At 45.6% G+C, this 25,610-nt stretch overlaps 3 protein-coding genes across 4 annotated transcripts in view; 1 reads left to right on the forward strand and 2 right to left on the reverse strand.

Annotated features, from left to right (window-relative positions):
- Positions 1-25,610, forward strand: part of LOC137432237 (anoctamin-4) — a 323,734-nt gene that overhangs the window by 169,981 nt on the left and 128,143 nt on the right. For both annotated transcript variants that reach the window (XM_078782883.1, XM_068123986.2), the window contains exons 7-8: positions 12,414-12,520; positions 14,006-14,061. In XM_078782883.1, the coding sequence (XP_078639009.1) occupies positions 12,414-12,520; positions 14,006-14,061 (163 nt within the window). The remainder of the gene's footprint in view (positions 1-12,413; positions 12,521-14,005; positions 14,062-25,610) is intronic.
- Positions 5,583-11,877, reverse strand: LOC144893182 (uncharacterized). Its single transcript, XM_078782818.1, has 3 exons — positions 11,856-11,877; positions 7,238-7,464; positions 5,583-6,611 (listed from the first exon to the last, which is right to left on the reverse strand). The coding sequence occupies exons 1-3, from the start codon at positions 11,875-11,877 to the stop codon at positions 5,916-5,918; spliced, it is 945 nt and encodes a 314-aa protein (XP_078638944.1). The 3' UTR covers positions 5,583-5,915.
- Positions 18,569-25,610, reverse strand: part of LOC137432238 (uncharacterized) — a 53,700-nt gene continuing 46,658 nt past the window's right edge. The window contains exon 3 of the mRNA XM_068123987.2: positions 18,569-18,763. Coding sequence (XP_067980088.2) covers positions 18,645-18,763 — 119 coding nt within the window. The 3' untranslated portion in view covers positions 18,569-18,644. The remainder of the gene's footprint in view (positions 18,764-25,610) is intronic.

Here is a 25,610-nt window from a genome sequence, read left to right on the forward strand (position 1 = left end):
CAGACTTGGTGGTGCAATGGTTATAGCATCCATTCTGAGTCTGGGAGATTGGTGGTTCGAACCGCAGTTGAATCATACTAAAGACTTTTAAAATGGTACGTGCTGCTTCCTTGCTTGATGGATAGAGCACGGACAAGGAATCCTGTGCAGACTTTATGGGCCTAATGGCCTCCTCCAGCACAACAGTTCCTTTTAAGGGAACTTGTATCATAACAGCACATACCTTAAATTGTCCCTCTTTCAAACGACCTACTAATCAAAGGGGCCAGCTCAAGCAGTCGTTCGTTTGAACTATTTATAGGACGTGGACATACATATGCAAGTTCAAATATTCGTCTTGCACTAGGTTGGCCAATGCACAGATATTGAGGAAAAGTCTAGAATTAAATAATAGCAGACAATAAAATACAACATCACCTAATGGCCATCTAAGAACGTACCCTATATGCCTCAATAATGGAGTGCTTCACAACTGGTGTGCCGTGACAAAGTCCCTTATGTGCCGCAGGACTTTAGTAAGTAGATGAGCTCATCTGCAGATGCATCAGTCAACGAGCTTTCGCTGAAGGCGCGAGAGGAACTTGTAGACCTCAAGAGAGACCTCGGTCTCAAAGATAAGTTCATCGAGGTGTCCCTGGACTCATTTTGGCTACAGTTGGAAAAAGAGCATCTGACCATCACTGATCGTGCCGTTGATATATTGCTACCGTTTTCAACCACATACCTTTATGATATGAGCTTCTCAGCATTGACACTTACCAAAAACAGCAAGAGGTCATGTCTAAAGAGTCTGGATGAGGAACTTTGTGTCCATGGAAGCTCTTTCCAGCATTGAGCCGAATATTTAAGTGCCTGATCTGTTCCTCAAGACAGATTCAAGTTTTTCACAAGTGCCAATTTTAAAAGTTCAGGCCTTCCGTTTCTCACTTGATTGTTTCTGGAAACAGTCTTAAATGAATGGTTTGACTACCCTGTGGTCTTTAATGACATATTTGAGAGAAGTGTTTTGAAAAAGATCAAGTTTACTTGTAATAGGTGTCCACAACCATCCTTGATCAATAACCGTGTTGTGGAACGTCGGCCGAGGCCCGCACTCACTTTTTCACCTTTATTTGTGTGTATATTTGTTTTGTCCACAAGCGCTTGAGCAATGACACAGAACTTTCAACATAGAAGTGCCTACCGTTGGAGATTTTTTTTTTATATACAAAGTTAAATGATGATTGCATGGAATCTGTGGCCTGAGTTCCAAAAAAGCTGTTTTTGTAGGCATAGGTTGCAGGGTGCTTCACGTACCTGGAATAAACAACCTTGACCTCGCTTCGTTCGGCCTCGGCCAAATTGTCTCCTTTATGGGCAGAATGGTAATTAGGATTTTCTTTCATAATAAAGCTTTCGTAAACCATAAAAATAATTTACATCATTGTTTGAAATCTTTCCGAAAGCACTTGGGATATTAAAATGATTTTAAATGCAGTATGTTAGTTATAATTTACTCATCTAGGTGAAAAAGGTGATGTTTTTACTCTTTCTTCCAATGGCTCATGAGTTATCAAAATCTAATACTCATCGACATGGTAAAATTTGGTTTGGTGTGTTGCGAGGTTCGAGCAAACTCGAAAATGTTCCATGGAAAATAATTAAGTTCAGAAGCACTGCAATGATGACATAACTTATATTCCTTATGAAATTGTCATAAAGAAGGTAATAGCAACCATTAATCAATGAGCTGTAAACACGAAAAATCACTATTTTTATAACAATGCACTCACTGGCAGATGATGAAGACTTATTTTGCCTTCAGAACTCCTGAACTACTCCAACTGTGCCTTCAGACATTGGTCAGTGGCGTTTATGGCATGTAACCATTGGAGAAAAGGTGCAGACATATCGTGGATGAATAGAACATGTCCCATTATCCGAGCAAATGGCAGATTTTCTTTTTTCTCATGGTATATGATATGTTGTATGATGAGGGCTAGACTACGGATTTTTATGTTAAGAAAATAGGCCTTTTATGTTTTGAAAAGCGGATTTTTTTTTTTTTTTTAATGTGAAAAAATCCCGAAATATTTTTTTCCCCCGTTTTATTCATTTTTTATTATTACCAAGTTTTTCAGAAATCAGTCAAAAAAAGAACAAAAAATGGTAAGCTTTTTCCTGCACAACATTAAGCACTCTGGGCTAGTAAACAGGTAAAAAATGACGTTCAGGTACCTTTATTGCAACCGCATTGTTTGCTAAGTAGAGGACTAGAAGAAATTGACAAGACCCTTTTAGGAACGGTTAAAGTAGGTGTTTGAAATCATTATCTTGGTAATGTTCTCCTTGGTGAGGCGGTGTCGGCGGTCGGTGAGGACGTTTCTGTCGATGGAGAAGGACCTTTCCACGTCGACGCTGACGATGGGGCAGTACCTCAAGAGGGGGATGTCGGCAAGCTTGACTCCAGCCGGCACACCAACCTCAGATCCGTGCTGATCTCCATCCAGGATCAAAGCCACTGTCCTCAGCACACCAATGTCGGGATTGCGCTGGAGCACCGCCTTGAACTTGGTGAGCAGGATCTCCTTACGGCAGCCTCGGATCTTTTCGAGCTCCTCCTTGGCCTGATCAAGGAGCTGGAAGGCCTTGGCCAGCTCCATGCCGGCCTCCTCCAGCTGCTTAAGGATCTTCGGGATGAACGACACGTGGGCATTTAAGAAGACCAAACTGAGCTTGATGTCCGCCTTTCCGAACAGGTCCTTGGCACTCCGGATTGCCATCGCGTCGTCATCGTTCAGCTGGTCCACAATGTCCTTGACGGCCTCGAAGTGCTCGGCGTAAAACACCGTGGCGTCGATCCACGTCCCCCACCGAGTCAGAATGGGCTCCGGGGGGGAGAGAAAGATTGGGCTGCTGCTCCTTCCAAAGGACAACACGCGACGGGGCTTTGACGAACACCTTCTTCGTCGTGGCAATCAGGTCGTTGACGTCCTTGAACATTTCTCGGACTGTCTCGCAGACACGGTGGAGCACGTGGGCAACGCAAGTCACATGCAGCAAGTCCGGGAAGAGTTCCTTCAGGGCATGGCCGGCCTTGATCATATAGGCCACGGCGTCGCTGACGAGGACCTTGAGGCACTCCGGCTTGAAATCAGGCCAAAGATAGTGCAGCGTGTCATTGACTGCGCGCACGATCTCCCCGGAGTTGGTCTTCTCCAGAAACATGCACTGGACGAGGTGGGGACGAAAGTACCCCTCCTTGGACAAGCGTCCCGCGATGATGTTGGCCACATATCGACCTGCCGAATCAGTCGTCTCGTCGACGGACAGCCAGATGGGCTGCTGTCCGAGGTTGGCACAGATCCCCGCCAAGGCCTCGTCGTAGCACTTGTCGAGGTAGTGCTTTAGAATCCAGCTTTCATCGGGGATCTGGAGAGTGATGTGCTTCTCCAGGAACGACCGGAGGGCAGGGTTTTCCAATTTCGACCATGGGATGCCAGCGGCCAGCATGGCCTGGCACAGCTCCTGAGCCACGACGTCGCACTTGTGCCTCTTTCCGCCACCAAAGTCCTCCATGGTGGCTTGCGTGACCGTCCTCTTCTTCTTCAAGGCCAAGTTGCTCTTGTGGCGGTGTCCTCAGACATGTTGGGCCAGCTCAGACTTCTGCTTCGCCCGGAAAGTCTTTTCACAAGCTCGACAGAAAGCCGTGTCACTCGACACGTACTTGAAGGTGGCCCCATCACCGCCAGCGTTGAATTCCTTCAGCCACTTGTCACGAAGAGCAGCACTCATCTTGATAGGAGACTTGTTCGCACTTTGTGTACACTCTCTCACTGTAGTACACCGCCTCACTGCTGTACACGCTGGGGACGCAACGCATGCAAGTGGACGCAACATTTTGTTTTTGAGATCGATCGCAGTTATAAATTTTGATCGCAGTTAAAAATTTCGATCGCAGTTAAAAATTTCGAAAAATTCCCTCATTTTTTTTGCGTTGCCAGACATTTTCGACCAAAAAGGGCATTTTATTTTATTTTTCCCGAAAAAGGGCGAAATATTTTTTTTCTCCGAAAATAGAAAAATAATTTTTTTGCGAGCAAAAAAGCCGTTTTATGTGAAAAAATATTTTTTATTTTTTCGCATAAAAATCCGATGTGCAATGATAACATACACCGACCAGCTTTGTTCCACATGACACAAAAAACTCAGTTCCGTAGCATTTCTCATCCTTCAGACAGACAGGCACCAGCATCCTCTTTCCTCTGTGAGCCTTGATAAATCAGGTGCTAGTCCAGCCCAGCACTTGCAATATGTCTTTCAACTCCGACAAATCCCACACACTCACCCTATCTCTCCAAAAGGACTTTCTGGCAAACCTTCCCATCTACTTCTGAAACAAACCACATGACGAGGTTAAGTCACTCAAACATTTGGGCCTCACCATCAGCCATGATCTTTCTTGGGCAGGCCATATTTCCAAGATGGCCACCAAAGGCAGCCACTGACTGGGCATCCTCCATCGTGCAGTGTTTCTTTGGCTAATCTGAACTTTTAAAGAGGAACCCAAACAGAAAAAAATATATTCTGAAAACCATTGAAAATCATCAATCACCGTCTAATTTGAATTCCGATACTGATTCCATCATCATTAGCAACTCTAATGGTTCTCAGTATGTTGATACTGATCATGTGGGATTGTGAAATAAACTATTGGAGACAAAATTGGTGATGGAAACACTTTCAGAGGAATTGAGCCATGTGACATGTTCAATTCCTCTGAGCCTTGTGACATGTGAACAAATCAGCCGAACGTGTTGTTAGTGAAGAGGAAAATGGCGCTATGTTTGTAGTGCAGATGAAAACGCCGGTCCATGGTCACTACAAATTGCTAAGTTTTGTTTTTCCATTCAACTGACAGTTTATCAGGGGTTTTGTATTCATTGGAAAATAAACAAAACTGCTGTTCACCACTACCTCGGGTCATCCCCCATCCACACTCATGATCTCTTCCACCCAAAATGACCCATTCCCAACCATTCCCTTTTTCCAAGTCATTGTGATATATTCCCCTTCTCCCTCACCTCTTTTCATTTCATAATTGGTTAGTTAGTTCCCTTTCTTTTTCATCCGTGCTTTCCCAGTCCTCTTCTTGCTACATTTCATTTGGCTAGTGTGCAGCATGTTCACCCCCATTAGTGCAGCGGCATAGCAAACCAATTGTGCATTTTGTGATGGAAGCACCAAATTTGGCAGAATGATAGAATATTATATGGAGAACATTTTCAGATATGGAACCACTTTGGAATTCACCCCAATGTGGCCGCCATATTGGATTTCAAAATGGCGGCTTAAAAATCTTTAATTACAAATATTTCTGGTTCTATACCAGCTACAGCCTTGATTTTAGTGTCTGGATGTACAAACTTGAGGTCAAGGAATTGAATGGTTCTACTTAGAAGTTGATTTACTGACGCCATATTGGATTTCAAGATGGCGGAAATTGATTTACTGACGCCATATTGGATTCCAAGATGGCGGCTTCCGAAAATCTGCTGACCGATATCTCTGGTTCTATGCCAGCTAGATACTTGATTCTGGTGTCTAGATGTACATTTCTGAGGTCAATGAATTGAATGGTTGTATTGAAATATGTTTTAATGCACATAAGCAACTGATAATCCCATATTACGTACATTGTATACACACGTTCAGCAAGAGAACTAGCGAGCGTATTGCATCAAGTCATGCCAAGTGTCACAGTTCCAACTCAATGTGAGCAGTCACCATCACAGGCACACAGTGCTGTGCATTTCAGAGCCGCTTTCTTGCACTTGCATCTCCCACTGCAACCTTTTTCGCACCCACAACAGATGAGTTCATAGCAGGATTTGGCAGCTTCTGGTAGTGTTGTCCACAGAGGATCGAACTGTCCGTCATTGTCCACCCACCCCCAGTCGCATGGTGATGGGAGATAGCAGTGTGGGACAAGAGACTGTCCCCAACAATGTCCACCCTGGTAAGTTGCTCTCTTCACGTGTTGTATGTACTAGGGCGGCCTGTGTTGGAGGTATTGCTTCAATGGATCGAGATTTCTTTGCAAAGAGTTTCTTTCTTGCCAGATTCACCTCAGAACATGTGCATGTGCGGTCGTACAGAAGCACTACGTATCTCTCCAGGGTTGCCAGTGTATCCTCAGAGATCTCACTTGGTGCAGATGCCAGGTCCAGGAATGCATTGGTCACTTCTGGAAAAGTTTCCCATACTGCCCATGCTGTTTTCTTGCCACGACCTGCAAAGCTCGAGACGGTATCACACCCTGTGATTGCATGGAAGATTGGCAGTGCCTTGGCTTTGTCTGGTCCCAGGGTAGCAGACAGCTCGTGTGCTGCTATGTAGCAGAAGTTCTTTCCGGTTCCAAACGCTAACCAGAGTTCGTCCACTACCTCATTAAGCTCCTGGGCCATCCACACAGCGAGAACCACCACATCTGTGTCCACGGTGCGGATGAGTACTCTGCGGTGTCCAGATTTCATAGCAGCTGCTGCGTGGAGCATCATGCGCGTGTCTGCTTCCTCGTGATTGCACGGGGCCAAAGCGGCTGTGTCTGCACATGGTGGTACAGCAATGACCTGTTGGTGTAAGCATGAACAATACCGTGATGTAAATTAAATGTGAATTCCTTTGGTGTAGGTGGTCACGAATAAAACCTGACATGAATCTGCATAACATTTATTAATTTATTTCAGTACATTATTTCAAGTACATAAATACAGGGCAATTATTATTATTATTATTATTATTATTATTGTTATTTACTTGGCATCAAACACATGAAATCATACAATATGACATTGCACATATAACAGTAGCCTGTTCGTGTACACTCCCCCAAGATGCCAGGAAAGAAAAAAGCAATTCAAGAACACTATGGCCAATAGGCCTTTCTTAACAATTTGAGGGAGTGTACCGTGGACAGCTAAAGATTATATATACAATACAAAATATTCTTCCGAATAGATAATACAAATCGGGATTATATAATCAAAATTAAATTATATGAAAAGAATACACATATGTGGGTAAGAATTTACTCTACAACAGCATAAATCAATAATACATTGTATAATATGTACTGAAACCACAGAAGATTGTACACACACTCTCAAACACACAAGCAGGCACGCACCCACTCTCACCACCCAGACACATACACACACTTTCACTAACACACACTAACATACATCATGCACATTACCTGTTCACCGTCAGTAGCAATCAGCTGTTTGTCTGGCACATCGATGGACTCCGTGACCTGCTTAGACAGAAAGCTGAAGAGTTCCTCCTTGTTCTCGTCGACACGGAGGAAACTGTGCCAGTTGCCTGGTAGGAGGGCAGAGCCAGTGACACGTCTGCGTATTCCCTTGCCTCTGTTGGTCCTTGCAGTTGCCTTCAGGCTGCCTGACTTTGCATAGCAGTCCCACACTAGATCGAGACGAGATCGATGTTGAAGCTGTGACATAATGTATGGAACGAATACTTTTGTGGCATAGTCAAGAAATGTTTTGGTCTGGCCTGGGCTCAGCATTTGAACTATTACAGCTCCATCGAGGATCACAGAAGATACTTGTGGTGGGTCCGACTTTGTTTCGACAAGCTGTTCTAAGGGCTGCAACAAGTCAGCTTTGGAACCAAAGCGGAGCTGTCCATTTTGCGAGAGTGCTGGCGGATGTGCGCTGTTCTCATGTTTGAAGAACTGCTCGAGACCCCCATCTCTGGTTTGGCATGCGATGTATAGTCTGGAGAAGAGCTCTGAATCACTCTTTGCAGAGGCTACTTGTTGTTTGCTCTTCTGGGCAGCTTTGACCTTGATGGATGAAAACAACGGGAGTTTGTTGCGTTTGATGACATCATTGAGTGGCTTGGATCTGTCTGCCAGACGTTCCTTCTCAAATGAATGGAACTGATCTCTCCCAATCTGTAAAGCTGTACGCACAGTATCTACAACAGCTGGGCCCAAGATCTCCAGTGTGCCCAGGACCAGCAAATCTGTGCTTTCTTCTTCAAAGGGGCTGCCCATCTCTTTGATGACTGTTGTCAGTGCACGGACATCTTGGACGAACTTCTTCTGCACACTGTCGGTTTGCTCATGGTGGTGGGTGTGCTCTCCCCTTTGGCGCAGTTGCTGTGAGGTCTCAAATTCTGTGATGACCCGAGCAACTTCGGGGCCAGCCACCATCCACCGTCGAAGGGCACTTGGATTTTCAGTTAGGCCCACTGCCCCGCCATCGCCTTTGACCGTGGCATTGTTTTGTTCATGAGCCTGGTCTAGGGAGATGGCGGAGAAAGCATGCCTAGTCTTCTTGGATGTGAAGTGCCCCGCATGGAACTTGGCAGCAACATCTGGGTGTTTCTCTGCAATGCCAACCATGTCCCTGATGTGGACTGGTAACCAGCGAGCATAGTGGATATGGCCCAATGCAGCGAACCATGCAGCTAGCTCTGGTAGGGTGTCCATGTACAGCGTGAAGTTGGACTCTCTCAGTGAACGTATGTAGAGGAGTATACAGAGCTCCAGGTTAAGTACAGTGGCCCAGTACTGAAACTGTGGACATGCCGCTGCTCTCTGGTCACACCATGCCTCGAACTCCAATGGTTCCTCATCTCTTGCAGTTGCTCTTTCGTTGTATATGTCATATGCACGATGCTGCAGTATGTGTAGGGCAGCAACAGTTACTTGGTGGGCGCGTCTTGTACGGCTGACGTGAGCTGCATGCAAGAAGGAGTCTGCTGTGCCAGCTGTTGCTATCTCTGCCTGAACCAATGCCTGTGTCCAACCGCTGTCTTGCAGCCAGTCTCCTGCTGTCTTCAAAGCTGCCATCTCTGTGTGTAGACCACCCAGCATGACCACAAAGAGATCTTCACCATGTGTGTCTGGCCAGTTCCATTGCACCTGCTTGGCGATCGCATAAAGTGGTTGGTCCAGTGTGACGACGGGTATCTGTCCAGGGTTTAGCTCATTGATCGCTGCTTTCACGACATCCATGGCATGGCGGATCATTGCCACTGAGTGGGCTTGGTCATGGAAGAGGGGAAGCAAGGCAGTGGGTGTGACTGTGATACTAGTATCCTTGGCCGATTGGTTCTCTGCGTGATGTGCAGCCCAAGAAATGTTTCCTGGATTCTGTGTGTCACCACTGTCACATGCATCCTTCACAGTCTGGAGCCACCTCTTCTCTTTATCCAGTTCAGCTTGTGCAGGATTCCTCTGCAGCGACGCCTGGGTTCCAGCTGGTACAGGGTGGCTTTTGGCAAGTGAACTAACTGGTTGTACATCTGTGTAATACCGTGGAAGGTCCTCCACAGTCTTGACATTTGAGACACCCCCGATGATGACAATACCTCGGTCTGTGCCTTGATTGTCATAGTCTGGATGTTGTATCAATGAAATACCAGTTCCGTGGAAGGAGTCGTGTGCTGTCGTGGAACTGGGATTGTGGTCTATATTATCCACAGCTGATGTGGTGAACACTCCACCGCGGAGCTTTGGGGGACAGACCACCTTCTCCGCCCGAAAGCGCTGACAGACCCCGTTCCCCAGCTCTGCAGAGATCCGTAGCACTCTATCATAGGCAATGCTGATCCCTAGTCCAGATAATGTGTCAACCAGTTCCCTCTTTCTCGTATGGGCATGAAGCATCAAGCCAAGATATATTGGCAAAGGAGTCTCTTGACTAATGCTGTGTCGTACGTCTGTGCCTGCACCTCTCCTCTCATGCTTCACACTGTTGTATTTGAGAAGTTGAGCTATTGTCACAGACGCCGATGCCGATGACTGACATGCCTGATCTTTGATGCCTGCGCCCTCTAAAATCATGGAGACCATTGTCAGCAGCAGTTGTGGCACAGACTCTTCTTGACATTTGTTTGAGAAGGACCCATTGAAAGGCTGAGATGACTGGAACATATCCTTCCTTATAATCCCTGCAGCTCGTGCCAGGTGCACAACATCACTGTCAATATCATGTTGACATGCCTTGGCTAATGCACTGCCAATGTCTTCCTGAAACACCAGCAGGACATCTCTTCCCTGCCTGTGCTCCTGCAGATCAGGGAAGTGTGCCAGGATACGCTCCTTGAGTCTGGTTGTATGGACTCGTGTTTCCAGCACAACTCCGAACTGTTCCATTCTCATTGTGTAGAGCTTGGTGAGGTCTGCCATTTTGAATACAGGAGCAGTGTCTTCTTCTTTAGCAGTTTCCTCTATGTACGTTACCAGTTCAGCAAGGACTATTGCTGAAATGACATCTACCGTGCTCTGGCTTTGCTCAGCAAGCTTTTTTGCTGCCCTCACGCGGTTGTATAGGGATGTCAAACATTTCTTATGGTACTTGGCCTCTCTTGCGACCATGTCCCCAGCACTCAGTTGGGCTAACAAAGTGGTATCCTGAAGAAACTCTGCAGCCTTGCGAACGTGTTTATCTAGTTCCAATGTCGCTGCTTGATGAAACTCCAAACCAAGCTCTTGCTGGCAGAAGAAGCACAAATTGTCACATATGCTATCAACACAAGCTGCCTGAGACCTAGTAAGCTTGTACTTATCTGTGATTGTACTGGGGATAGGGCTTCCCTCTGAATGACTTCTCTTCTGTGCCCGCTGTAGCTTGGTAGTGTTATATTTCACCCTGCATGACTTGTGCCACTTGGCTTGGTGGGCAGCTAGAGTGGCAGCTATCCCTTGGCCTTCATCCAGTCGTTGCAAGTCCACGTCTTGTGGCAGCTTGCCTAGTTTATTGAATGCTGATAGATTGTCTTCAAGTGTCTTGTATCCAGCACCTGCATCAGTTCTTTTCGTGACAGCAGGACACTGTAGGGACTCTCCTATATCAACTTGACACAGAACACAGAGTTCCCAGTCCAGTGGCGTCTTTGGCATTGAAGTTACATGCTTGGTAACATGAACTAACTTGAACTGCTTCGACATGATTGAAACCTGGATGGAGCAAACAAACAAAAAAGTCGTTTAATTAGGGGTTAATCAATGGACCAGCATGTTTTATCTACAGGACAATACACGACCCCCCCTGAAATTTGACACCAAATGACCTCTTTTAGGGGTATTTTTGGCCGAAATTTTCAAATTTTTCACTCCCCAGACCCCTAGATGTTCCCTTGAGCTCAGAATCGCCGCTGTAATGTGTCTACTGATGTTAGAAAAGATATAGGGTGAATGGGGCAATAATTGTGCCTGTAGGATTTGTTTCCGCCACCCCCCCCCCCCCTAAGGGTTACAGATTTTTAAAGCCGCCATTTTGAAATCCAATATGGCGGCGACCTTGGGTGAATTTCAAAGTGGTTCCATATCTGAAAATGTTCTAAATATAACATTCTATCATTGTGCCAAATTTGGTGCTTCCATCACAAAATGCACAATTCTTCTTAAATTTTTGCTATGCCGCTGCACTAAGTGTTCCATCTCCCCAACCCTTGATCTCACTCTCACCTCTACACTGCTGTTGGTGTTTCACCCTTTCCATTCTGTTCTAGCTCTTCCATGAGCTTCGATCATGTATATAAGCTTCGATGTATGATTGAGTAGCGCTCGGTGATTGGACAGAGGGTGTGACGTGAGCGTGGAACAAAAAACGTCTCGCAAAGAGAAGGCAAAAAGACGCGTCTCGCCATCTTTCTCCCGTTCTGGTTCTCGTCGTGAGTGGATGCTGTGGTTTCGGGTGCACGAGTGAGGAGACGTGTCGGGGCTTTGGGACTTTTTGCAATATGGAAGGAGGAGGTTTTGGTTGACGGTACAGTGGTGCCCTGCGGAGAAGGAGGGGGTCACGAGCGAAATAAAGAGGGATCCTGCCTGCTCATCTCACGCCAGTGGTTGGCTGTGGGCATGATTCCGCGTCATTTTGTGTGTTTCCCACACGGTGGTTCGAGACGACGACCAGCAGCCTTACCAGCCATTTGGGGACGCAAAGCTGAGTTTGGCCGATTATAAAAGGAATTTTACTTTCGTTTTCCCCTTGTTTGTATACGAGTCTGAGTGGAGGTTTCCTTATTTAGGAATTTTAGTTTACCTCACCTTTCATTGTTACTTGCATTTATTTTCATTAAATCATTATTTGTCGAATTTTTACCTTCTTTGTATTTTGGATTTTGCTGTCCCGTCTCTGTGTCTGTGGGGATCGGATAACCCCTGCGTGTGTTCCCGATCAGGTAAGACCTCGAACCTTCCCGCACATGTCGCTACCGCCAAGTTGGGTATACGCCTCGGAGTTAAAGCTCGTTTTAGCCATTCGTCCTCTTGGAGTCTTAACTCCCGGGACACGACAATATGTATGTATGTTATTGATGTCCATTTGCACAAGTAGATTGTGAGCATTGTATTAGAATTGTTGTATTTCCTGACTTTTCTCACATTGCTTGCATAGATTCATCGTCCATGATAAAAACACGTTCTTCAGTAACTCTCAGCGGAGCCGCATGGTACATCATGTACTACAGAGGACACACTATGAGGAGGAGCGCAGCAAAATAGGTAAGGCTACTCGGTTTTGCCTATACAGCACAGGTAACCCAGCACTATTTATCCGCAAATGATGCCATGAAAACATGGCGTCCATGCCCAGAACTGTCCGTCTGCTTGTCACGCTGCTGACAATCGTCACATCTACACGCAGATATTCTGCGTAAACTGGATCATGAATGTAACATGATGAAGTCCAAAATAATACTCTTTCAACCTGTGCCTGGCACCGAGATAAAGTAAAGGCTGCGGTATTGCTGTCTGAGCATTACACAGCAGCACTCTCTACATGCTAAAGTGCCAAGTGCAATGCTGTGATGTACTCAGGAATGACTGGTTTCAAGTTGAAAATTCCTACCACTGTGCTTTCTCCCAGTGTGACTGGTTACTTAAAGACAGGCAGAAACAGAATGTTGTAGTCTGTTAAATAACTGTACGATGCTTGCTTTGATCGCAGAGGACGGGGTTTTGCAATCACTTCTGTGTGTGCGTGCGTGTCTGTCCATGCCTTAACTTTTTACCATTTGAGCTACTGTCATCAAAGTTTCACCAACACTGCATTATGATAACTAGCAACGGTACCCGCCCTATGGGCGGGGCTTCAATTGGGAGGCCCAAATGAAAATGCAAAATATCAGAAATTGAAGGCTTTTTAAATTTTAAACCATTTATATAAACATCCGTTAAATCATATCACACGCAAATCATCAAAATCTAAACAGTATTTGTATAATTTCAATAAAAGCCACGTCACTGTTCATATCGGTAAATATTATTCCATAATGTTTGGAAAAACTGGAAAATTGGGGAAAAATTGGAAAAACAATATAGGCTATTTTACTCCAGGGAGTCCCAGGATTACCCATCCAAAATTTTGTTGCGATCGGTTGAGCCGTTTTTGTGGTACCTGGGAACAGACGGACAGACAGACATTTGGTGAATTATAGTAAGATACGGAAAAGGCAAATTCATTATTTTGACAAAAGGTCAAAGGTCAGCGTCACATAAAATCATAAAATTTCATCCAATTGACCTGAAATTTAAATTTACCATTTGAGTTTTGTCATCAAATTTTCAACAAAGCTTTATTATGAGAATATGGAGAAGGCAAATTAATAATTTGTTCAAAATGTCAAAGGTCAACGTCACATAAAATCGTCAATTTTCATCCGATTGACCTGAAATTTTAAGAATTTGCATATTTGGTTGCATAATTGATTCACCAATCAAAAGCTACAAGCTGATTACTTTTTAGATCTAAAGGTCAGGGCTGCATAAAATCTATTTTCATTTTGTATTTTTTTTTTAACTGCTTTCATTATTTTGAGCTTATGGAAGAAGACATCGGAATACAAACGGGCATGGACGGGCGTTGCATTTTCAGATGCCTTCTTGTTTATTTATATTTTCCTGGTACTGTATTTACTCTGAAGACTAACCAAGCATAAGAAGGTGCTGTTGAGTTTTACCAAAGTTCAATGTGTGTTTATCCTTCAGGCCTGAATCGCTTGCTTAGCAGCAACACGTACGAGGCGGCCTTCCCGCTGCACGAGGTATGCCCTGCAACACAATATGTGTCTGAACTGAGCCTTTGTGGAACTGTCAATGGAATAAAATCATTCTCAAATTTGTAAACTTAGGGAGAGGAAATGGTTATTCACAGAGAATGCAAATTGGGCAGTTTAAGTGATTCTCAATCATCAGTTTACAAATTGAAAGTACACTCATGTCTGATCCCTAGAAGCAAGATAAGAACTGTTACCTCAGTCTGCAAATACAGTTGTAGTAAATACAATGCACGAGAAGTGAAAAGCAGGGTTAAGCAATTGATCCAGTTTGTCTGTCCGTCTGTCCACACATGTGAGTTTATGATCGAGGAGCAACTTGATTTATATTGAATGTTATATTTTGAACACAATTCGGAACATGAATCGGAAAACAAACCTGTAGTTTAGCAACACATTGGCTACAATTTCATCCCAATCGCGCATGCGCAGAGAGCAGTGAGATTTTAAAAACTATTAGTCTGTCTGTCTGCCTGTCTGGCAGTGAAACAAAATTTAAAATCATTCCAAATAGGAAACTTACTGTTTTTAAGAACGTCACAAAGGACACAAACAACAGACACACATAACTAATGTAACATGTTAAATAAGGTGGTGTAAAAGATGCTGCATCGATGGCAGTAAACCTCCGAAAGAAACCTTCTGTGACCTTTACAATCTTTATTTTATTTCAATTGAATTATATACTTGAACACTGTAGAGCACAAATCATCTTTTGCACTTTCAAAACCCTCCGTTTAGCAAAACTTGCACAAAACATTTCAGCATTTTATATCACTAGTACACCGCTAACTACGGGAGGGGCAGAAAGGGTCATTCCTCTTTGGGGGTATGTAGATTACAGTCGATCTATGGTCTGGTCTCAAGAACATTGGGTGTGTGTTCATTTACCAAGTTTCTTGTGGAGAGATCGCCAAGTGGTTTAAGCATTCGACCAAGCACTCCATTCAAAACCGTTAAGGAACGGCTGGCTTGGCAAGCGCTAGCTAGCTGCTTGGTAAATGAGCACACCCCGGGCTTCCTCCCTTTCAGTTTCATGTTAAACAGAAGGAGCGAGTTTCAAAAATTCACTACGAAAAACGCCACGTCAGCGCCAGGAAGGGTCATGTTATTAACCCAACACTTATGGGGTACCTAGAGTACACTAGATCTTCGCTCAGTTCTGTAAGTAAAACTTACCTCACGCATGTCAGTATTCCTCCAGATTTCTTCATTTAGTTTTATAAACAGCATTAGCGACTGTTTAAAAATCTAATCATACGTGTTTGTGGTTCATAATATTCATTACTGTTCAGTGTTCATTGTATGATGTTCATTCCTTCTGGTAGAGGCCGTTGCTCCCACGAAAACGCCATGATGAGCTATTTATATACGTTGACTCGCCGGAAAAACCCCTTGGGGAGGTGGGATATTATTGGTATTAATATTGTTTTGTAATAACATTAATATTACGCTATTATCGTTAGTTTTGTTATTCGAAGCGGCCTTGGAAAAACGCCATGATAAAGATAACTTAACATGGCTATACACCTCAACATGCAACCTCGCTGAAGGCAATGGCGGGGAAAAGCCGCTTGCGGAGGGGGGCAAATGAATGTGCTACAACCTTCATTATGTAACCCTTGGTCATCCTGTCAAGCTTGGTTGAGATTGGATAAGTAACGACAGAATGTATCGGCGTCAAAAATTCATCAGACAGACAGACAGAAATGGCGTATGGCGTATTTTAGTTTGATCTCCACAAATCAAATTGGCCACTCGGAGACCCGGCTCATGTTCTTTTTTTCTCAAGACTGCGCTGAGTTGGGTGTTGCATAAACTTTCTAGTTTAAATTAGTTGTTTTGTTAATTTTGGTTGGGTGGTGGCCACCTTTTAATAGTCAGAATCTTTTATAGTCAGAATATTTGCACCCATCTCAACTTGCCCTGGGACATTTTGGAGTCGACCACTGAGAAGTGGTGTTTACATCTTCACAAGGCAAATTATTCATTCTTCTTGAAGGCCATTATGGGCCATCTGAGATGAGACACAGCTGAACAAAAATCAAATAGAGATATGGTAATTCTCCTGGATCTAGTTCAGTTTCCAGACACTTGGAATCTAAAATCTTCACACTGCTACTTTCAGCTGGATTAGAACGGATGTGCAGACCTTAATCCTCACTATGAGTCTGCAATCCTTTATACAATGTCAGCAAATGTACCCATCCGCCATATCAGAGATAATGAAGTAGAGGGAGTTAAGCATGAGGGATATGTTTAGTAATTGGAATTTGGAAAGACGTGGGCTTGGGAGGTGAGGGGCCGGGGGGATTAATGGGGGTATAAAAGATCATGGTTTTGGATGGCGATGAACATCTGTGTTGTGGAGGGAAGAACGAGATTGAAGAGAATGTGGAAGATTTTTTTTTTTTTGGTACACGTTGACAAGGCTCGCATAAGAGCTATCACACAGAACATATAACAAAGGGAGACAAGGGGGGGTGATAAAGGGAAGTGCACCGACAATAGGGAACTAGGGACATCAGGAGATCTGTGGAAGAGAGAGGGCTGGGGCGAGGTACACAGGATAAAAAAGATGGACACTACAAGGACTTTCAGGAAAGAAAACAGGGAATTTGAAGAGGTGGGTTTGGGGTGGAATACGGGGGTAGAAAAGATCATGGTTTTGAATTTTATTTTTATTTTCTTATACATGGGCTGAGGCTTATAATAGAGCTGACACACACACACACACACACGGACACACTGGCGAGACAAACACTTAGCACAGCCACTGAGCTTGGGGGAGGTGCCATTATTATTGTCACTTCCAGGGATACCCCGGGTACCAGCGATGTCATAACAATGGCGCCGCATTTCTCACTGTACTCATCGGGGCATTTCCTCAAGAGGAATTTCCTCCACCCCATGGATGCCAACCAATGGGGATTGTCCATGCTCTATCCTTTGCAAGCAAGGAAGCAGCACGTACCATTTTTAAAGTCTTTTGTGTGACTTAAACTTGTCCAAACTGGATGGGTGTTTTTTAGGGAGACACTATCTCCTTATTGGATGGCCGTAGGCCTATGGGAGCTCATCTGCCCTTTGCCAGGTGTTGTTTTTGGTCCTGCCAGGGTGCCACAGTCACCCTCCCCACTAGCAAAGCCAGTGAGGGGTGTCGGTCTAGTCGCCGACAACCCGACCGTGCGCGGCAGATAGCACTGGGTTACATGTTACCAATGGCAGTCCCAAAAGACTGACCTGACGGATGGGGAAGATAAGATAAGAGATGGTGGTGAACAGCTGTTTTAATGAACTGGAGGGAAAAGTGCGATTGAAGAGAGTATGGGAGTTTGTTCCAGAGGCGGGAGTAAATAGGAATGAAAGAGTGAAGGTGAGCAGAGAGTCTTGATTTTTGCATTTCACCAGAAGGGTGTTGCTGGCAGTCCTTGAGCGCCCTGCAGAAATGTTGGGGGATGGGGGGGTGGAGGAGGGCACAGAACACAGACGGAGCAGGGGGGAAAGGCCAGTTAGGAGTCGGTGGAAGACAGAAAGGCCACTGATCTTCCTGCATGAAGTTGGTTCTACAGGTGGGAAAAAAAGAGGAACAAATGAGTGGAAGTGAGCAGTGTTACGGGGTCCTCCCCTATCCCCTGGTCTCGGTAAACCTCCGAACCCCGAGAGGGTCCCCGGCCGAAAGATATGTTATCCTTGGTTGAAATCAATCAAATCAATAATGAAACCACACCAAGGGTTATGAACAAACAATAATATATTATAAATCACACCGGAATCACGACACAACTAATAATAGCAATTCGCCCTACAATCACTATCTTAAGATGGTACCACCTTATCTAGTCCTTTACCCAAACTCACGGCACTCCCCCAATGTCTCTGTACCCCTCCAAGGCGAAGTCAATTTGCTCCAGCGATCGTTGGATCAATGTCCGATCAAAATCAATTGAGGCGTGGACGATCGAAGCAACCCAGAGGTCACGTGGTCCAACACCCAGCACAATAGCGGTGGAATGGAAAACCTCCCAAAGACGCGCTCTGACGTACCCATTTGCGGTTCAATCAGTGAGTCTCCTTATAATCCCCAAAAGCCACTTTCTTGCACAGCCGTCCCCGGCAACCCACCGGGGAATAATGCCCGGCCGACGCGACAAAAACCTTTTCACTGAAGGCAGCGCGTGTGGCGAAATGGCGGATGGCTTTCACTCTTGCCGGGGCTTTGAGGCAAGGATACTCCGGACCCTCAATGCAGATACCTGACTACGCAGGCTCCACAACACTCCAGCGATGTCCCCTATCGCACGAACTTCCTTTCAAGGACTGAAAGTTCACTCGCACTGTAAGCTCGACCGCTCGGTACGGAGCTTCAACCAAGATCGTCTTTTTACTTCTCTCCATGCCTCTTCTTCTTCGCTCTTTTTCCTCTTCCGGGTCACGATCCGATTTCCTGTCTCATTTTTACCAGGAGCACTTTTTAACCTTTTCACCACAATAACCATTTCCTTTAAACAATAATAACCGCCGTTTCCTTTCCAACCCCGATAAAAAATAATACTACATCACCAGCAAGGTTATAAGTGGATGACAACCACACCCACGGAAGGGCCGAATCCGTAACAGCAGTGATACTGGATTTGTGTAGTTTCACCAGAAGGGAGATGATGGTGGACCGTGTGCACCCTGCTGAAACCTGGGAGGGGTGTGGGGGAGGGGGCAGGTGGGACAAAGCATGGAAAGAGCAGAGGGTGCAAGATCAGAAAGGAGGTAGTAGAAGATATAGAGACAGACCTGTCTGTGATTAGAAAGTGATAGGCCCATAGACTCAGCTTCATCGCATGACATTGCATTAATCTTGAATAGAAGGCCTTGGTTTCCGTGGCATTAATCTGAGCAAGGTGTGAGGCAGGGGAGCCAGCTCAGAGGGGAGAAGCAGAACTCCCTCAAGCTGCAGATGAATATTCTATCAAGCATGATGATATATTAATCTCTCATTAAATATACGAGCAACGGTACCTGCCCTACGGGCGGGGATTCATTTGGGAGGCCCAAATGAAAAGGCAAAATATCAGAAATTTAAGGCTTTTTTTATTTTAAATGATTTATATAAACATCCGTTAAATAATATCACATGCAAATCATCAAAATCTAAACGGTATTTGTAGAATTTCAATAAAAGACACATCACTGTTCATATCGGTAAATATTATTCCATCGTGTTTGGAAAAACGGAAAAACTGGAGAAATTGGAAAAACAATATAGTGTTGCGGACGCGGTTAAAGATGTTATTTTACCGAGTGGTTGGTATTACCGCGACCGAACAGTTATTCCCCGATTAGAACCCGATTCCACCCAAACGTTGGCCGGATCGCACCGCGGCTGCTCAATGAGTGAAAAGACTAAAACGACGAATGCAAAGAGGAAGACGAAGGCAAAGAGAGGTTTTTTTTTTTTTTGTTGTTGTTTTTTTTTTTTGTATACAAGATCGAGGCTCGTGAAAGAGCGAACATTAATCGCACAGAAAGACAAACAGACACACAAAACAAATAACATCGGGAGCGGTAGACAAGATGGGGAGAGAGTGGGAAGGACACAAACACAACATTTGAGAGCAGGGACCGAGAGACATGGAGACATCGAGAGAACTGTGGGAGGGAGAGGGCTTTGGGGGGAAGGCATGGGAAGGGGGGGGGGTGGGAGAGGTATAAAACGTATGGACACTGCCAAGACTTCCAGGAAAGAAGTTGGAATTTCAAACAAGGTGGATCTGGGGTGAATTAGTGGGGGTAGAAAAGATCAAGGTTTTGGATGGGGGAAGATAAGAGATGGTGGTGAACAGCTGTTTTGAAGACCTGGAGGGAGGAGTATGATTGAAGTGAGTATGGGAGTTTGTTCCAGAGGCGGGAGAAAAGAGGAATGAAAGAGTGAAGGTGAGCAGAGAGCCGAGATTTCGGCAGTTTAACCATCAGAGGGTGGCTGGCAGATCTTGTGCGACCTGTAGGAATATTTGGGGGACAGAGCACAGAGAGAGCTGGGGGAGCAAGGCTGGAGAGGAGTCGGTAGAAGACAGAAAGACCACCTACCTGCCTGCGGTGAGTGAGTGAAAGGCCCTCAGAGATAGCTTCATCGCGGGAGATTCCAATGATTCTGAAAGCTTTGGATTCAACAGCGTGAAGCCGAGCCAGGTGTGAGGCAGGAGCACCAGCCCATAGGGGAGAACAGTATTCCATTGAGCTGCGGATGAAAGCCTTGTATGTGGTGAGGAGCTCAGGTGTGCCTAGGAAGGACTTCGCACGACGGAGGATGCCCAGTCCGCGACTGGCTTTGGAGGCCAGCTTGGAAATGTGGTTTTCCCAAGAAAGATCATGGCAGATGGTGAGACCCAAAAGCTTGAGCGACAGAACTTCTTGGAGAGGATTGTTGAGAAAGTATATGGGAGGGTTGTCCAGTCGATCTTTTCGGAGAGACATAGTAAGAGTGTGAGATTTGTCAGGATTGAAAGACATGTTCCACATGTTTGACCAGTCTGTGATTTTGTCCAGGTCTTCAGAGAGTGAGGAGGCTGCAGACTGCCGATCTGAGGGAAGAGGAATGGAGCGGCAGAGAGTGGAGTCATCAGCAAAGAGATACAGAGGATTTTCCAGAGAGTCGGAGAGATCATTGATAAAGACCAGAAAAAGCACAGGGCCCAGCACACTGCCTTGGGGAACTCCAGCCTGAACGGGAAGGGGAGATGAGAGAAATCCATTCAGGGCCACACGTTGACTACGACCAGAGAGGAAGTCCGCAAGCCATGCATGGAGATTTCCATGGATACCATAGGAGGAGAGTTTGGTGAGCAGAGCTGGGTGCCAGACCGTATCGAAGGCACGTGATATGTCAAGGGAGACAGCTCTGATTTCCTGTTTGGCATTGAGGACCTCCATCCATTGTTGAGACAGCAGAAGCAGCATGTCCAGAATAGAGTGACCTGGTCTGAAACCAAATTGATGATCAGAGATCAAGCCATTGGAGAAGAGGAAAGATTTCATATCCGAAGCAATGATGGATTCCATGACTTTGCTGATAATTGGGAGCAGGCTGATTGGTCTGTAGTTGCAAGGATCTGTTTTTGCACCTTTTTTGTGTAAAGCGGTAATGTTTGCTGATTTCCAGGATGCTGGCAGATGACCTTGAGCAAAAGATAGGGTGAAAAGAACAGAGAGAGGGTGAGATAGAGCGGCAGAGCAGGATTTTAGGACCCGTGGGCTGATGCCATCTGGTCCAGTTGCAGAATCAGAGTCGAGGTTTGACAAAAACTCCTCCACCTTGTCAGGAGAGAAGGTCACAGAGTCCAGGAGCAGTTTGGTTCGACTGGGAAAGGTGGGAACAGAGAGAGATGGGTTTGGGACTAAGGATTTTGAGGCAAACACAGAGTTGAGGCATTCGGCTTTGTCACGTGCGATGTCAACTGTGTGGCCATTTGAGGTAAGGGAGGGGATGGAGGGGGAGCAAACACCAGAAACGGATTTGACCAGACGCCACCAGGATTTGGAGGAAGGAGACAGGTTTGAGAGTTCATTCTTGAGTGAGGAGAGATAGTGCTTCCTGGCACTCCTGAGGGTAGACACACACTTGTTCCGAGCTTGGTGGAAGGAACTGAGATTTCCTTCAGTTGGATTTGCCTTCCAAGAGGCAAAGGCAAGTTGTTTCAGGGCAACTGCCTCACCACAAGATTCAGTGTACCATGGACGGGAGGAAGGGTAAGACAACTGAAGGCGAGATGGGATAAATCTATGCATGAGAGAGATCAGTTTGCTTTGGAAGAATTCCCAGGAAGAATTGATGTCAGAGGCAGTGGAGATGGGAGACCAATCCAGACGATTGATGGCTGCTTGAAGACCGTCCCAGTCGGCTTGAGTGAAATGCCAGACTCGTCGACGCTGAGGAGGCTCTCTGAGAATGGCCAGAGAGATGTCCACTTTGACAAGCACATGATCAGAAGAACCGATTGGAGCAGAAGAAGAGCAGCAGACATTAGCAGGGAAGTTAGTCATAACCAAGTCTAGAAGAGAAGATACTCCATTGGCTGAGATCCGGGTCGGGAAATTGACAGATTGTGTCAAGCCCAGTGAGTCACAGAAGTCCTTTGCTGAGGTGCCATGACTGGTGAGAGAGGAACCCACACCCAACCAGGTGGCATGATGACAATTGAAGTCACCACATATGAGGAAGAGAGAGTTGGGATGAGTGGATAGAAGTTGGTCCATGTTGTCAGACAGTGAAATGTAGATGGAGTCATCACTGTTTGGGGGACGGTACAGAACACATATGAACAAAAGGTGGGAGCGGAGAGGAAGCCGTAGTCAGAGGTACTCCTGGGGGTGAGGAGGAGAGAGGGCAGTGCAAGGAGAGTGAGGAAGAGAGTTTTTGATAAAGATAGCCACCCCACCACCAGGCCGAGGCTCAGGTCTATCATACCGGAGGAGGGAGTAACCAGGAAGAGATATTAAGGAATCAGAGACATCTTGAAGGAGGAAAGTCTCTGTTAAGCAGATCAAGTCTGGATTGTCAGAAGCAACCTGTATGGAGAGATCAGTCAGGTTTGAGCGAAGGCCCCGGATGTTTGAGGTCCATACCGTTAATGAAGAGAGAGGGGGAGCATCGGGTACAGGACAGGGGAGGGGAGGAGTAGGGTAAGATGAAGGATGAGAGGGGGAGGTAGGGAGAGCAGTTGTTAGTGTGTCAGCGATTGCAGAAGAGTTCCAAGAAAGGGAAGGATGAGGAGGATGAAAGGTTTGAAGGTGAAGGGATGAGGCACAGTGAGGGGTTGTTTGAGGGGGGGCAGAGGAAAGAAGAAGGTTGGGGGGGGTGGAGGTATGAGATAGAAGGGAGACGAAGTGGGGAGGAGGCAGCTTTGAGGAGGAGGGGAGAGGAGGGAGAATTGGAGAGGAATGGTATGGGGGGAGATTTGAATGGGAGGGGTTGGGGGGGAGTTTTGAAGGGGAGGAGTGAGGGGGGAGTTTAGGAGGGGAAGGGCAAGGGGGGAGTTCAGGAGTGGAGGGGTAGGGGGGGAGTTTAAGAGTGGCGGGGCAAGGGGGGAGTTTAGGAGTGTAGGTGCAAGGGGAGGGATTTGGATGGGAGGGGCAAGAGGGGAGTTTAGAAAGTGGATGATTAATGAAAGACGAACATTGAAAACAAATTGGGTTTGTTGTGATTTTCAAGTTAGCAATCCGGTTCAGAATGATGGAGGAGGGATGGAATGAATGTGAATTTAGACCATGTAGTGAGGGAGACGTATAAGATATTGAATTTCTTTTTTTTGAGGTGGAATGAGTTGGAGAGGAAATTGAGAAAAGCCTTTTAAATAGGAAGAAAAACAGCGTGTTGTAAAATACCACTGAGTAAAACACTGAAGGGGAAAGGTTATACATATTTAAATAATATTTAAACAGAACCGTGAACAATCTTATGTGCACAAAAATACCAACGGGGGGAGAGCCGAGAGGGACCACCACGAGTCACGTGAAGGGCAAACGGTGGATGGCAAGGAGTTAATGGGGGCGGGGCGAACAGCACACCTGGACAGAAAATACAGGATGAGTCAACAGTACACGTGGAGAAAGGAAAATAAATGTTTTTGGTTTTTTGTTTGTTTGTTTGGTTTTTGGGGGTGGGGGGGGGGGGGAGGTGGGGATTTAGAACGTTAGACAGAGTATTATGTTCGGGGTAGAAGGGAAAAAAACTAAGAGCAAAGCAAAACACGATTAAGATAACAAACACCGACGGGGGTACAACTACAAGGCCGCACACGAGGAGCAGAACACGATTAAATAATTACAAGTTACAGGAAATTCAAACCAAAAGTAACTATAATCAAAACAATAATGCATGGATGATAAAATAACGAGTTGAAATTTGACAATCTATCTGGGGAAATGGGGGAGAAACACGTGGTCGAAGAACGAACGAACGAACGAATAAGAATGAATAAACGAATGAGAACAGAGAAGGAAATGTTTTTTTTTTGGATTTTTTTGAGTTGTGATTTACACAAGGAAGAGGGCTATGGGGTGAAAAGATTGGGAAAACAGAGAACGAAAGTTATTGGATCACAAAAACACGGACCGCTGAGAGAAAAACAAAGCCTCAAGGTTGTACAGTGTTCACTGTACAACTACAAGGCCTCAAAACACGACCCGAATTAACACGATTATCAATACAGGTATGAAAGATTTGCACCGAAAATCTTCGTCGGGAGACAATATATACACCATAAAATAAATAGTTATAACGAAAATACAAATGGGAACAATTACTTAACTTCGATTTCGATGGATAGCATGGAGAGCTGAGAATAAACGAACTCTCGCCAGCAAGACCGGAAACGGAAGTGAAATTCTACGAAAATTTGGAGTTGGTGGAGCCAACGCGGAGCTACGGTTTGGAAATACTACGAAATTTATTTACTATTTACACACATAAGCAAAAAGAAAGCAGTCACGTTTATCCGTAACAGCTTGGTGGAGCCAACGCGGAGCCAGTTGTTGGTGGAGCCAACGCGGAGCTACGGTTTGGAAATACTACGAAATTTATTTACTATTTACACACATAAGCAAAAAGAAAGCAGTCACGTTTATTTACAGCACATAAGACGCAGGTGACACAGTGAAAATACTAGCTTACCTACAGTCTTAATTAACCCAGGACAGAACAAACAAAAGACAGACTCACGCGGGGAATGATGACAGGAATCGCAGGAGGTGGATGGCTGGAGGTGAACGCTTGGTGGAGCCAATGCGGAGCTTGGTGGAGCTTTGGTGGAGGTGAATGCTTGGTGGAGCCAACGCAGAGCTTGGTGGAGCCTTGGTGGAGGTGAACGCTTGGTGGAGCCAACGCGGCTGGTGGGGGGTTGGTGTGACGGGTTCTCTCTCCTTCCCTCACAAGCTTCAGGACTCTTTCTCTCTCTTTCTTAGTCCCACCCAGTCCAACAACTTCCTCTCTTGCTTAGTCCAACTCAAGGCCTTTCTGTCTTCTGATCTCCTCCCTCCTCGACTCTCTCCGGGGGCCTCTGCCTCGGGTTATATAAGCCCCACCCTTGACCCTTTGCGAACCTCCCCAAAACGTTCTCTCTCCGCCCTCTAAAGCCAACCCCTCGTTCTGGGTTGGTCGGCAAGGGCTGGTTCACTCCTCCCCTCTATGACGAGATGGGGACCCGCCTTTCTTCCCCAACCCTGCCTCGTGGTCAATGGCGGATGAAGGGAAAACCGCCCAAAATGCAGTTGGCAATTGACGAAAAGGGGGAATGGAGGTTTTGGGAATGGGAATGAAGGGAATCTATCTCTTTCACTTGGTGCAATGGAGTACTTCTATTAATGGGAGACACAGCCTTACCCTAAAACACAGAATAAGATATAACTATCGAACAGGGGTATTCTATGATTGGCTGACGTGTATGCTTGTGGACTAATTATGGGACGCCCTTTTGACCTTTACACAGCTCCGGAGGCAGGAGGCGCAGACTAACAATAATAATAATAATAATAAAGCACACAATCAA

The sequence above is a fragment of the Myxine glutinosa genome, chromosome 8 (assembly GCF_964187855.1).
Source record: "Myxine glutinosa chromosome 8, kmMyxGlut1.1, whole genome shotgun sequence".
NCBI lineage: Eukaryota > Metazoa > Chordata > Myxini > Myxiniformes > Myxinidae > Myxine > Myxine glutinosa.

Coding starts and splice junctions, on each gene's coding strand:
- LOC144893182 (XM_078782818.1), bottom strand. CDS start 11,877: ATGCCCACAGCCAACCACTGGC. Junction 7,465..11,855: donor GCCCACAGCCAACCACTGGC/GTGAGATGAGCA, acceptor GTCTCGATCTAG/TGTGGGACTGCTATGCAAAG. Junction 6,612..7,237: donor TTGCTACTGACGGTGAACAG/GTAATGTGCATG, acceptor TTACACCAACAG/GTCATTGCTGTACCACCATG.